A 14700-nucleotide genomic window follows, 5' to 3' on the forward strand; every position below is an offset into this window, starting at 1 on the left:
AAAGACACAGACAGATCGCTTGATGGAGAGCGAAACTCTATTTCAGTTCAGCTCAATGAATGATCCGTGCGAAACGTTACCTGTATTTGACGTACCGTAAACTCTAGTGTGAAGAGCGCTTTGCCGAGAGCGCTGTGCTTCTCTCTCACACACACACACACACACACACACACACACACACACACACACACACACACACACACACACACCAAGAGAGATGTAAACCATATTCTTTGTTGTATATTCCTGTTTTATTTTACATTTGTTATACTTTCACATTTACTTTACAGTGTTTATATTGTAATATGTTGTATACGGTTGTAAGAATGCATATTTTATCTCCTCATCTGAATTTGAATGAACATCCTGTAACAATAAAGCATAGACATTTCAAAATGTATTTCCTGATGTATTTCAGGCTTGTTCATCACACGACGTGTGTCTCAATTTCCATCCCGGTTATTATTTGGTCACACAAACTGTATGCAATTTACTTTAATTTCCATTTAATTTAAAGTAAACTATTTTAGCTTCTGGCTGGGATGCCCCATCACAGGAAGGAAAGATTAATTTGACGCATATTATTAAATATATAGATTTTGAAATAGCATTGGTGTTATTATAGTTAACAAAAACTAAAACCATAAAAAAATCTCTTTACTTGAAATAAATAAATGTTAATTGACATAAAATGAAATATTTAAAAACTTAAACTTTTCTTATTTTCATTTAGTTGAAATTAACCTGTTATTTAGATTCATTAATATGATGTACCAAACAAAAACTGAAATAAAAATTAATAAAAACTATCCAGACATTCAAAAACAAAAACAGAATTACTAAATATTTTAACTAAAAATAAAATGAAAGCAGAATTCAATTGAATTCAAAATATTAACAAAAACTATATAGTATCTCATAGGGCTGTGCAATTAATTGAATTTCGATTTCGATTTTGGCTCCCAACGATAACCAAAATAGTACAATCGAGAAAAAACGATTATTTTGCCATGTTCAGTTTTGCAAGAACACTCTTATTTTGACTTGCGTTCTGAATGAAACGCGCACATCCGCCCCTCCCGAAGCCACAAACTCTCAGTTCGTGAGTCTCGTGACTCGTGTGCATATCATCCGCTGGAATTTAAAAACCTCGGCGCGAGTAAAGATGGCAGAAGGAGGGCAGTTACAGCAGCGTTTGGTGAGCAAAAAAGGCAAAACCAACTCCGTTGTCTGGGAACAGTTTGGCTTCGAGGAATCAGACAACGAGCAGAAACATGTTACGTGCAAGATTTGCTACATGGTAGTGGCTGCAACGCAAGGGAACATCACGAATTTGTTTAACCACTTGAAAATTAAACACAGAGTGACCAATGACAATCTAATAAAGAAACAAAAACTGACGAGAGCAGGGGTGCCGTGTAAACGTCCTTTTTTTCCTTCATATTTTTCAAATAATTCTCTCTTTGTAAACTTTGTTCAATGCATGCGAGTGCTGCCATATTTTCGAATATGACCAGTAATTCTCCCCCTCATCACCCGCGTTTAGTGCCAGAAGACGCGAATGAGAAGTGGCGCGCGCTCTGAGAAAATGTCTCTGTGCGCTCATCCGAGAGCGCGCACACGTCTCACAGCGCGCAAATATTGAGTTCTCTTTTAAGTCTTGCTCTTGAACGGACAAACTCACACAAAACGTATGTCAACATCCATCTTGGTGAGTATCCTAGCAGACCTAGTCTGTATATGCCTTGAGTAAACTTTATACAGTCGATAAAGACGACGCATATCCATGCTTTAGGTCTTAAAGGGGCAGATAGCCTTTACTACTGTCTGTTTAATGTCAAACAACAAAAGACAAGGACATCACTCACTGCACTTGATTGAATAGCTTTTGTAAGTTTAATAGGATTAATCTTTAATTTATGCACTCAAATATGCTATGTTATTTTACATTTGATACATTTCTGTACCTGAAAACTAATGTTAGACGTACCTGAAAAACCTGAAAAGCATATCTAGCCGAATCTTCTTATATATCTTATTTATTTGTGGTTATCATTTTTACTTGAATACTTTTATATAGGGTTGGGTACCGAAATCCGGTTCCAATATGGCACCGGTACTTATATAACCGGTATGTACCGGACCGAATCAGAACGCAGTTTTCGGTTCCTCATTTCGGTGCCAAAATTCAAACGTGCTTTCGCGCTTTGGCTGAGCCAGAGACAGACACTCAGCGCTCGTCACATCACAACTCATGACAACTACTCAGTGTTTTCAACGACATCATGTTTATTTCAGGTTTCAGACATTTAAATGTTCATAAGTACTAGCAAAAAACACACACTGATGTCTATGAAAGCGGCAATGACAATCCTTTCAGACGGTTATAATTTGACTAACGTTACGTGTTTTATTCACATCAGATAAATGCACATTATATAGTAACTCTATAGTTTACTCTATTCTTCTTCCAGTTCACTGGTCACTTACTTTCATGTATTTTGTAAGACGAGAATGAACTCAAGTGTTGTAAATCCGACAGATCCGATTCTGAGGCGCAAACTAACATGGCGCCGCCCATTGCGCTTTATAGATCAACTAACACACATTGACTCACACATTTGAACATCAGATAGTTCGTGACACAGTTAAGAAGTTTGTGAATATTTTGAATAAAAAGAAAAAACGAAATAAACCCGATACAGCTGAGCTGTCAGCGCTATTGCGGCTGCTGTGTGTCATATGAGAAACATGACGCGTCGTCATGGAAACATTAAGGCGATGCGTTCTAAAATATTTAGCCAGAGAAAATTATCATATTTCAAAATAAAGCTGAAGCTCGAAGCTGGTTTGTAGCAGAGCAAGAATACAGACGACTGCTGTTATTACTGTAACTGTTTAGAGTTATATTAGGCTTGTTGTAGTTGGGTGGCTTAGGTTTTACTGTGAATTTGTAAATATGTCAATTATAATTTGTAAATAAGTAAATTGTGTTTTGTATTTATTTATATTCATACATTTAAGTATACATTAAACTTTTAATAAATGGTTCAATTTAAATAATAAATAAATAAATAAATAAAAAGCCATTTAATGTCATCCACCTCGTTTGGTGGCCTTTTAAAAAAAAAAAAGTATCGGTTCAGGCACCGTTTAGGCACCGGAACCGTTTTAAAAGTATCGGTTTGGCACCGGAATCGAAAAAAACCCAAACGATACCCAACCCTACTTTTATACTTTGATTTGAATATGTTATATTATTTATTTTAATAGTTCAAAAAGTACAACAAATGTTACAATTTCAATTGAATTGTTGAAAGGCGTCTTTTTTAATAAATGCAACACATTCCCAAAGTCATGTGAAATAATCGTGTTACATAACCGTGATTTCAATATTGACCAAAATAATCGTGATTATGATTTTTTCCATAATCGAGCAGCCCTAGTATCTCAGTGATACTAAAATAACACTAGTATGGCTAAATCTGTTACGGTGTGTTTTGTATTTATAAATGCAAAAATAGTTCGTTTCTAAAGTTTCTAAATGCGCTTTTCTGCACCTTGGAGAAAAAAGTAAGCGTCAAGCCCTGGCTTATTAACTCTTTCCCCACCATTGACAGAATTTTCTGTCTTTCCGTCTTGTCACTGTTATAAGGATAGGGGGCGATATTACACATCTCCTGAAAGAGTACAGAATCTCCTGATCAAAACACAAGCAAAGAAGAAGCAGAAACAAGTGATAGGCCTTGTCCCAAATTGTACACTTCATGTGCACTTTCGGTCTTATGGACTTACAATTGCCGCTGCGTGCGCTTGTCTGTTAAGTCCACGAGACCGTAGGATGTCCCATTTGTCGTTATAGGTCTCAGAAGGGTGCTCGCGAGCGCCCCCTTTGCGGTCTATATGCGCCCTCCATGCGCACTTCTGCCGAGCCCGCACTGGTGCGGGTTCCGCAGTGGACTTCTTCCCGACAGTCAAAGTGGCCGTTACGTCATGAAAGTGCGGACTCGTAGGAAGACCACGAGGGTTTAGGGTGCCATTTGGGACAGGGCCATAGAAGCAAATATCACACCATCATCAACATTAAACAGCATATAAATCAAAACCGCCTGATGTTACTGAATGAAATGACCCAGGACGAGCTATAGAACTGTGAAGCTTTGGGGTGTTGATGAACTCCATCTGTGTTTTGACAAAAACGTGATTTTTCTCAGCTTTTTGCTCAAAATTTTGCGTTTATTTTAAAACGTAAGTGTTTCAAGTCTTATTCAAGCGTTGATTAAAAAACATAATGCATGAATCTAGAATAAAACATTTACATTTTTTGTGAAAATGTTCAAAAATGGCTAGCGCTGGCTGGCAACTTAAAAAAAACACTGGTGGGGAGAGTTAATAGTTAGTAAGGTAGTTGTTAAGGTTAGGTATTGGGTGAAGAATATGATCATGCATTAATATGTGCTTTATAAGTACTAAACAGCCAAATATCATAGTAATACGCATGATGATAATAATAAGCAACATAGTGAGAATTGGACCCTAAAATAAAGTGTTACCCAAATTTAATATGCAGTGTAACATTTTGAGTGAGACGTTCACACGCTTTTGCTTTCATGTCAGCAGTGCTCAAGCTGTCCAAATATCAGTCTCTTCGTAGTGTGGATCTCAGGAAAAATTAAAGCCCATTTCACCATTGAATCTCAGTTTGAACTGAGAGGCTCTTTCCTTTTGAGTGAGCGAGCGAGCGGGTCAGATTGCAGACCCACCCAGCGTGGTTTGGCGAGTGACTCAGGCCGCTCACTTCCTCCTCTCTCTCTGAGGAAGGATATGAGATCTTAAGGAGGAGCTGCTGCAGCTTTTCTTAGAAATCCACACAAATCTGCCTGTGCGCAGTGTGTGACGTGTAATAACCGAACATCTAGATGCATCAACACCATCCATTGTTAGAAGTTATTTTAATATTTTCACCAGCCTATTTTTTTTGTAGGTTTAACAACTTTATATATAATCACTGATGATATTCTTTGAAATTATTTTTGAACCAATTATTAATAGTAATATTCCTTAACTTTTCAAATTAATGTTACACTCCTATGGCTAACTTTACAATAGTTTTATTTTTGTGAGCATTAGTTAACATTAAGCAACAATGAATGAACAATACTTCTACAGGATTTATTCATCTTAGTTCATGGAAATCTCGACATTTTCTAAGGTATTTTTCAGAACCAAAGTTAACATGAGTTAACGCACTGTGAACGTACATGAACACAAGTATGGTATAACTAACATTAACAAAGGTTATTGCTCTCTGCTAGGTCATGTAAGCTAATGCCTTAACAAATGAGACCTCATTGTGAAGTGATATTGCCTAACAAAAAATAAGATAATGCAAACAAGTCATTGGGCAACATTACTTTGGCCACGGATAAAGAAACTAAATGTGCCAAGGATAAATAAATAAAATGAAATAGCCTCCGCACGGACAATAAGGAAATTATTTTAATCATATAAAAGTGCTAGTTATTAATAATATGAAAACAATATTTAACATTTTTAATATGGCTGGGTATTGACACAAATTTCACGTTTCAATTTCGATTCAATATTATTGAATATTGATATATATCATATACATTGTTTACAAGCTGTTTTACTGACGTCTTTCCACAGTTGAAACACTGAGCGATTCCATGTGATGTGATACTGATTTCGTTAAGTTGTACTCTATCTTTTAACACACTTTCTGATGCTCATTCATGTTTATTTCGCGCTAGTGTCACTCCTGGTCCTCCATAGTAACTGGTATTAAAGCGGAAGAGAAGATGAGCATGTCACATATCAAATTGATCTACAATATTTCCTTTATAAGATACTCTTTTAATTTTGTGGTTGTGGTGTTTCAAAGACCTAAAATGTCAGGTGGTGTGACCAGCAAATTTACATTTAAAAGTATCAATTCCCACTGCAATTCCAAAATGAAGTAAGAAATATAAATGTAAACCATTATATAATGTATACAAAAAAAAAAAAAACTCCTTTTGGAAAATTGTGTTCTGGACACATAGAAAAGTGTCCGTTTATATGAATTGGACTAAAAGGGTAATACATATAAAAGGGAAAGGTAATTTACCACTTGATATGCATTTTACAATGATTCATATGTATATTGTATATTATTTTAAATTAATATATGGTCGCACCACCTGACATTTTTCTGGGTGGTAAAATCAGAAATCTTGGTTAATAATGAATTAATGCTGTCTTAAAAGCTGTAAAACCAATATGAATCAACGCCATACATTTTTTGGACATAAAATGCACTTTAAAACTCTTTTGCCTAAAATTATAATTTTTTTTATCTTCAAGGAACACACCGACTTTTTGGGACTTTGGCTTTGGGACTTTGGCCGTACCATGGGTGCAGCGGCGCAATGATATTACACAGCGCCTGAAAATAGTCCCCAACACGCTTTCTGTGCAAGCAGGTTGTCACGTTGGTTATGTTAACGGAAGTTAACCTATTTTCAGGTGCTGTGTAATATCATTGCGCCGCTGCACCCATGGTATGGCAGCAAAGCTCCTTGATTATTATGCAGGAATGAGAGTATAGTTCCTAGTCATATTGGTCTAGAAAATCTCAACTTTTCATTTTCCGTCTGTCTTAGTACACAATGTAACTATACACATCCCAACATGTAAATAGGAAAATGTTGGTGTTATTTTGTCACTTATTGAACAGTAGGCTAGCTGGAGCCATTTACCTCCAGTCTTTGTGCTAAGCTAGGCTAGCGGTGGGTGCGTCAGACAGAGTTATGGCACGCACTGAGATAAGAATGATAGTTATGGACTTATCTAACTCTGGGGGATACGGTGAATAAGCAAAAGTCCCAAAAAGTCGGAGTGTTCCTTTAAAAAAAGTATTATTTTTCTTATTTGTCATTGACCCATTTATGTTTTTGAATTTTGTAATGAAATGGATGTAATTTGAAATCTGAGACTTTGTTTCATATCAATAGTAACAAAGCACAAAGATGATTGCGATTTTATTGGATTTATTTTTATTTATTTAACCTTTATTTAACCAGAAAAGACTCTCTGAGATAAATAATCTCTTTTACAGGAGTGTCCTGGCCAAAATGGGCAGCAATACATCAGTTTCATCATAAAAAAATAAAAAATAAAAAATTACAACACAAACAGACTAAAAACAGTTACATATCGTTGAATCGGTATCCATTTGTCGAATAACTGTTTTAAAATTATCCAAAGACAGCAAATTTTGTCATTTCAATTTCGATTGCAGAAAATTCCAGTCAGTAGGAGCTGCATACATAAAAGCCTTTTTGCCTAAAACCGATCGAACAAAAGGTACAGAGAGAGTATAACAATTTTGTGAGCGAAGAAAGTATTTCTCAACAATTTTCTGTTTTATGAGACCGCAAAAATAAGACAGCAACATCCCTAAAATGGCCTTATATATAATTAAATACCAGTGCATTTTTCTTCTGTTAAGCAAAGAAGACCAACCTACTCTGTTATACAGTATACAGTGATGCGTTGAGGATTTACAATCAGATATAAATCTCAAAGCACCATGATAAACAGCATCTAAAGAGGATAGGAGATATGAAGGGGCATGATGAGAGCGGCACTACAATATTCCGTTCATTCATCAACTGAAAACAGGATAGACTAGGCTAATCGATTTATGTATGTTTTTTGTGTACATTTTTACCAAATATTTATATATTTATTTAAATATCGATGTATATTGTTGTTTCTCAGCTGGTAAAGCTATGCATCGGGATGATAGATGCTGGAAAGGCGTACAATACCGCCAACAGGCAGTTTGTGAACGGGATTCGGGAGTTGGCACAGCAGTCCACCAAAGATGATGTCATCGAGGTGAGTGCGTAACGGCCAATCAGTGGTTATCAGCCTGAGGGCTTTCAGAAACACACTGAGCCTGTCGTATGAAAGCGTCCCTGCTGGTGGTGCCAGTTTAAAGACTGCCGTTTGTTTAGTGATCACTTTCAAAGCTTGCTTGGTTCGTGTTCACACAAACACATTGGCTGCAAACCAGCATTCCTAGTCTTTACATATTTACTTTCCTGCTTCTTTGAAATGTCCATTGTGAACGCTCCATTGTCCTATGAAAACATGCCAGTGTGTTTCCTTGTGCATGCCGTCGGGCGCTGGTAAATACCAGTGCTGTTTTTAATACCTCTACAATTCCTCTTTTAAGGGTCAAGCAGCCCTCTGTCAACATGCACCAAATATACATGCAGTTTAATTTTTAAAATGTCCTGGGTATGATTTAACATGTTTTTGTTTGATCACAGTGGGGAGAACAAGTATTTGATACACTGCCAATTTTGCAAGTTTGCCCACTTGTAGAAGCATGTAGGAGTCTGTAATTTTTATCATAGGTACTCTTCAACTTTGATGACGGAATCTATCTGATTTTTAAGTAATTAATTTGCTTTTTATTGCATGACATCAGAAAAGCAGAACTTAAAGGGTTAGTTCACCCAAAAATAAAAATTCTGTCATTAATTACTTACCCTCATGTCGTTCGACACCCGTCAGACCTCCGTTCATCTTCGGAACAGAAATGAAGATATTTTGGTTGAAATCTGATGGCTCTGAAAGGCCTCCATTGGCTCAATGGCACAGTTCACTCTCAAGACCCTTAAAAGGTACTAAAGACTTTGTTACAAAGTCCATCTCACTACAGTGGTTCTAAAATAACTTTATAAATCGGCGAGAATAGTTTTTGTGCGCAAAAAAAACCCTAAATAACGACTCCCTCCAAAGATTTTTTATTGGGTTCAGGTCTGGAGACCGGTTAGGCCACTCCAGGACCTTGAGATGCTCCTTAGGGAGCCTCTCTTTAGTTTCCCTGGTTGTTTGTTTCGAGTCGTTGTCATACTGGAAGACCCAGCCACGAACCATCTTCAATGCTCTTACTGAGGGAAGGAGGTTGTTGGCCAAGATCTCGCGATACATGGCCCCATCCATCCTCCCCTCAATATGGTGCAGTCGTCCTGTCCCCTTTGCAGAAAAGCATCCCCAAAGAATGATGTTTCCACCTCCATGCTTCACGGTTGGGATGGTGTTCTTGGGATTGGACTCATCCTTCTTCTTCCTCCAAACACGGCAAGTGGAGTTTAGACCAAAAAGCTCTATTTTTGTCTCATTAGACCACTTGACCTTCTCCCATTCCTCCTCTGGATCATCCAGATGGTCATTGGCAAACTTCAGACGGGCCTGGACATGCACTGGCTTGAGCAGGGGGACCTTGCGTGCGCTGCAGGATTTTAATCCTTGACGGCGTAGTGTGTTACTAATGGTTTTCTTTGAGACTGTGGTTCCAGCTCTCTTCAGGTCATTGACCAGGTCCTGCCGTGTAGTTCTGGGCTGATCCCTCACCTTCCTCGTGATCATTGATGCCCCACGAGGTGAGATGGTGCCCCAGACCGAGAGAGATTGACCGTCATCTTGAACTTCTTCCATTTTCTAATAATTGCGCCAACAGTTGTTGCCTTCTCGCCAAGCTGCTTGCCTATTGTCCTGTAGCCCATCCCAGCCTTGTTTAGGTCTACAATTTCATCCCTGATGTCCTTATGCAGCTCTCTGGTCTTGGCCATTGTGGAGAGGTTGGAGTCTGATTGATTGAGTGTGTGGACAGGTGTCTTTTATACAGGTAATGAGTTCAAACAGGTGCAGTTAATACAGGTAATGAGTGGAGAACAGGAGGGCTTCTTAAAGAAAAAGTAGGTTGGTAGTTGATCAAATACTTGTGTCATGCAATAAAATGCAAATTAATTATTTAAAAATCATACAATGTGATTTCCTGGATTTTTGTTTTAGATTCCGTCACTCACAGTTGAAGTGTACCTATGATAAAATTTACAAAACTCTACATGCTTTGTAAGTAGGAAAACCTACAAAATCGGCAGTGTATCAAATACTTGTAATACTTCAATACTTGTGTGTGTGTGTGTGTGTGTGTGTGTGTGTGTGTGTGTGTGTGTGTGTGTGTGTGTGTGTGTGTGTGTGTGTGTGTGTGTGTGTGTGTGTGTGTGTGTGTGTGTGTGTGTGTGTGTGTGTGTGTGTGTGTGTGTGTGTGTGTGTGTGTGTGTGTGTGTGTGTGTGTGTGTGTGTGTGTGTGTGTGTGTGTGTGTGTGTGTGTGTGTGTGTGTGTGTGTGTGTGTGTAAAAATACAGATATGTTAAAATTATAGTGCATTCATACATCATAGAATTTGTTGTACTGCTTTTATACTGACTAATACATTTAATGTTTTACAGTACAGTATACGGTATAATATATTTACTGACATCTGTAACAGTTTTTAATGTAAAACATGAAAATACAACGTTAAAATGAGAACTTGGAGGTAATTATGGTATTATGAAAATGTCAGACTTTGATTTATTTCCTTTTAGTTTTTATTTTGAGGTAAACATTCATTTTTCCTTTAGTGTTTTGTTTAGTTTTGAGGTGAACATTTGTTTCATTCAGTGTTTTGTTTTGAGGTAAGTATTTTGTTGTTGTTTCATTTCATTTAGTGTTTTGTTTTGAGGTAAAATCTTTTAGGTAAACGTTTTTGTTTCATTTAGTTTTTTGTTTAGTTTTGAGGTCTAAAAATGTTTAGTTTAGTTTTTTGTTTTGTTTTGTGGGACATTTTTGTGCATTTGTGATAAATATAACCAAAGTAAGTTTCATTTAGTGTTTTGTTTTGAGGTAAACTATTTTTTCTAGGTAAACGTTTTTGTTTTATTTAGTTTTTTTGTTCGGAAGGAAAAGGTTTTGACTCATTTAGTCTCATTTAGCGCCCGATGGCATGCACAAGGAAATACATTACGTTTTTTGTGTTGTTTTGAGGTAAACGTTTTTTGTTTAATTTAGGTTTTTTTGTTTTGAGGTGTAACTTTTTTTATCATTTAGTTTTTTGTTTTGTGGGATGTGGACACATTTTTGTGCATGTGTGATTTAAATTTTTTAAAATAGTTTTTTTGTTTTTGTTTTTCTGTGTTTTGTATTTTTTATGTCTTGTACCCCTGTGTAAAGTTCTCTCATTTCTTCACAGTCCAGTCTTACCACGTTTGCTGAGAATCTTCAAGAGATGATCAACTATCACACGGTAAGAGAATCTGGGCAAAAAGCTTTTGCCGTATTGCATTATTGTTTATGACTTCTTCTTTTTCCCCCATCATTTTCGAAATCCGAAGCCTAAATGTGCTGAGAGGAGAATTTTGACATCAGGAGAAATGACCGCACTTGTTTGACATGCAACAAACAGTTCCCTCTGTAGTCTACAGCTGTTGATTCAGCTATGAGCTGTCTCTAACAAAGTTATAAATTCATGTTTTAAGGAGTTGAATTGAATCTTCAAACTGATTCGGGTTATAATAATGCCTGCTATAGCGCCCCTTGTGACAACACTTATAAATTCAGAGCTACTGTACATTTGAAATCAAACGTGTGTTACTACAGATTGAGCTTGCGTTCATGTTCTTGTGTGCAGTGTGTTTTGTGCCTTTTTTCTGATATAAAGGATCATTCTGTGATCTTCATGGCTCAACAGGGCCGCTGTCTTAAACTGGACTATGAGTCAGTCTTTAAGTCTGCGGTGAGATCAGCTGACTTGTGGTTAAAGTTTGCATGAGCTGGAAATGAAGCACATGATCTTTAAAACACAAATGATGGATGATGGATCACACTTGATCCATTTCACTGGCTTAGAATGTCTAAAGACACACTATTTACGGTTTTAAAATTGAAATATGTCATAAAAGTTTATTTGAATATATGTTAAACCTTCTGCTATATTTTTGTAGACATGTACACTGTACCTACATATGACTTTCTTTTTAGTAAATTTTTTGGAAATATACATTTAATAAAACAAATTAAAGTATGTTGAGACATTAGGCTCAACATCAACAAAAACACACGATGAATTGTTTGTAATTCTTTTAATATTTTGACAGCCTAATTTAATAATTGAATGCAAAACAAATTGATATATTTCATTTATAAAGCATTGATGTATTGTTTGTTGTATTGTCATTATGGTGTCTAAAAATGCATTTGTTGTATTACTGTAAAAAAAAATATAGCTGTCATTTTTAAGTGTTTTGTAAAACAGTAGAAACACAAAAACATCTCAAATGTTGTATTTGCTGCATTACAGTAATGAGAACTTAGAAAGAAAGGTAATTTGTTATAAAAAAAAAGATCATGTCAGGTTTAATTTTTATTATTATTATTTTTTTTTTTTTGTTGCAGATTTTATTTGACCAAGCACAGCGATCAATCAAATCACAACTCCAGACGTTTGTGCGAGAGTGAGTATCACTTGTTGTATCAATTTACATGATTCTGATTTCTTGTTTATTGCTTCAGTTATTAATAAAATTTGGAGTTTTATATTAGCAGTTGATTAATATGAGTTTTTCAAAAGCTGATGCCAATATCTAGAGCAATGATTGATAGAAAGAAATATAAGTTTGGAAAACATTAAAATTTTTAATGTTTTTGAAAGAGTCTCTTCTGCTCATCAAGCTTGCATTTATTTGATTAAATATACAGAAAAAAACTGTATTACTGTAACTGTAATATTGTGAAATATTATTACAATGTAAAATGATTTTCTGTGTGAATATATTTTGAAATGTAATGTATTTGTGTGATCAAAGCTGAATTTTCAGCATCATTACTCCAGTCTTCAGTGTCACATGATCCTTCAGAAATCATTCTAACACACACACACACACACACAGAAATATGTCACACACATATAATATATAAACAGAAACCTTTATGTTAGACGCGATGAATTGATTTGAAAGCATTGATTCAGTGATTTTTGTGCAAATTAAATGTATGAATACATTTTTATATTTTCAGATCCACATATCAGCATGGCCAATATATCGGTTTATTGCTAATTTATATTGAAAAAAACTGAGACAACATAAAATAATGGCATTATTACTTTTCTTAAACAAGGACTAAATTGGTCAAAAGACAAAATTACAAATTTGTTCAAAATGCTGTTTTCTTGGAATCCTGAAAAATATATATCCCAGTTTCCACAAACACATGGCCTGTTTTCAACATTGATAATAATCAGAAATGTTTCTAAATAATCAGATTAGAATGATTTCTGAAGGATCATGTGACACAGGAATAAATTACACTTTACTATATATTCACATAGAAAACAGCTGTTTTACACTGGCATAATATATTCACAATATAACTGTTTTTACTGTGTTTTTGATCAAATAAACGCAGCCTTGGTGAGCAGAAGAGTCCAAACTGTTAACCGTTCACATCAGAACTTTATAAGAGTGATAATGTGTCGTGCACTGTGTGAGTACAGACTCTAAACGGTTACATTAGCCAAAGCGAGTCCATACACAAAGCCATTCTTCATGTCTGGGTTTATAATGGCACAGTTTCAGCAGTCGTTCAGTGCACATTTAAGGAATGGTATTGCTGTGTGCAGGGACCTGCGGAAATTTAAAGAAGCCAAGAAACAGTTTGACAAAGTGAGCGAGGAGAAAGAAGCAGCGCTGTCCAAAAATGCCCAGGCGCCTCGGAACAAACAGCACGAGGTGGAGGAGGCCACCAACATCCTCAACGCCACGCGCAAGTGTTTCCGGCACATCGTCCTGGACTACGTGCTGCAGGTGAGTGCGGTTCAAACACTGCACGGATGACCTTTGTGCTCCAACAACCTCTGTATAAATTCCTGCCGCATTACAGCATAGTCACAGGACCAATACATAAATGTCACATTAATAATATTGATCTATGGGAAATAATAGCATTGACACATCATCGTAGTGTTGTATTGCCTTTATACCGACATATTAAAAGAAATACAGGACTGTATAATTTATTTACTGTTTTTAATTCAAAAGATCAAAATGAGAACTTGGAGGGAAAATATTATGAAAATGTCAACTTCATTTTTTTTTAAGCTAATATATATTAGGTTTATTTTTTTCAGACTTAATTTTTAAGCTAAACTTTTTATTTTATTTAGTTTATTCCCTTTGTTTTGTTTTTGTTTGTAGGTAAACAACATTTTTATTAGTTTTTTATTTTTTGTTTTGCGTAGTTTTTTTGCTTGCTTAATTTTTTATAGGTAAACATTTTTGCTTAATTTAATTTTTTTGGTTTTGTTTATAGGCATTTTTTTATTTCGTTTTTTTGTTTTGTTTTTGTTTATAGGTAAAACATTTTTGCTTTTTTTCTTTATTTATTTTTTTTTCTTTATAGGTAAACATTTTTGCTTTATTTAGTTTTTGGTTTTGTTTAGTAGTTTTGTTTTGTTTATAGGTAAACATTTTTGCTTAATTTAGTTTTTTGTTTAGTTCATTTTTTGTTTTGTTTTTGTTTATAGGTAAACATTTTTGCTTTATTTAGTTGTTTTTGTTTTTTTGTACCAGCCACTTTTCAAAGCAAGTGGAAGCGAGTTTTATTTATATATTTACATACCATATTTTATATTCATGTTTACTAGTTTTAAAGGTGATTTATTATTTTATTTTTTTGGAGATTCTGCTTGGCATTTTTGAGATTTTGCAGAGTTTTTTTTGTAGTCATGAATTTTAGGTACCCCTGTATGAATTTCTCTCATTCTCTCAACTTTGAAATCAGGTTAAGCAGTAAAGCAGC

At 35.5% G+C, this 14700-nt stretch overlaps 1 protein-coding gene across 6 annotated transcripts in view; it reads left to right on the forward strand.

The window, feature by feature from the left end:
* The window catches only part of LOC307120979 (arf-GAP with coiled-coil, ANK repeat and PH domain-containing protein 2), a 71735-nt gene that overhangs the window by 23157 nt on the left and 33878 nt on the right, over positions 1-14700 (forward strand). For all 6 annotated transcript variants that reach the window (XM_079808319.1, XM_079808320.1, XM_079808318.1 and 3 more), the window contains exons 3-6: positions 7786-7905; positions 11096-11149; positions 12298-12356; positions 13523-13706. In XM_079808319.1, coding sequence (XP_079664445.1) covers positions 7786-7905; positions 11096-11149; positions 12298-12356; positions 13523-13706 — 417 coding nt within the window. The remainder of the gene's footprint in view (positions 1-7785; positions 7906-11095; positions 11150-12297; positions 12357-13522; positions 13707-14700) is intronic.

The sequence above is a fragment of the Gobio gobio genome (genome assembly GCF_949357685.1).
Source record: "Gobio gobio genome assembly, chromosome: 24".
Lineage (NCBI taxonomy): Eukaryota > Metazoa > Chordata > Actinopteri > Cypriniformes > Gobionidae > Gobio > Gobio gobio.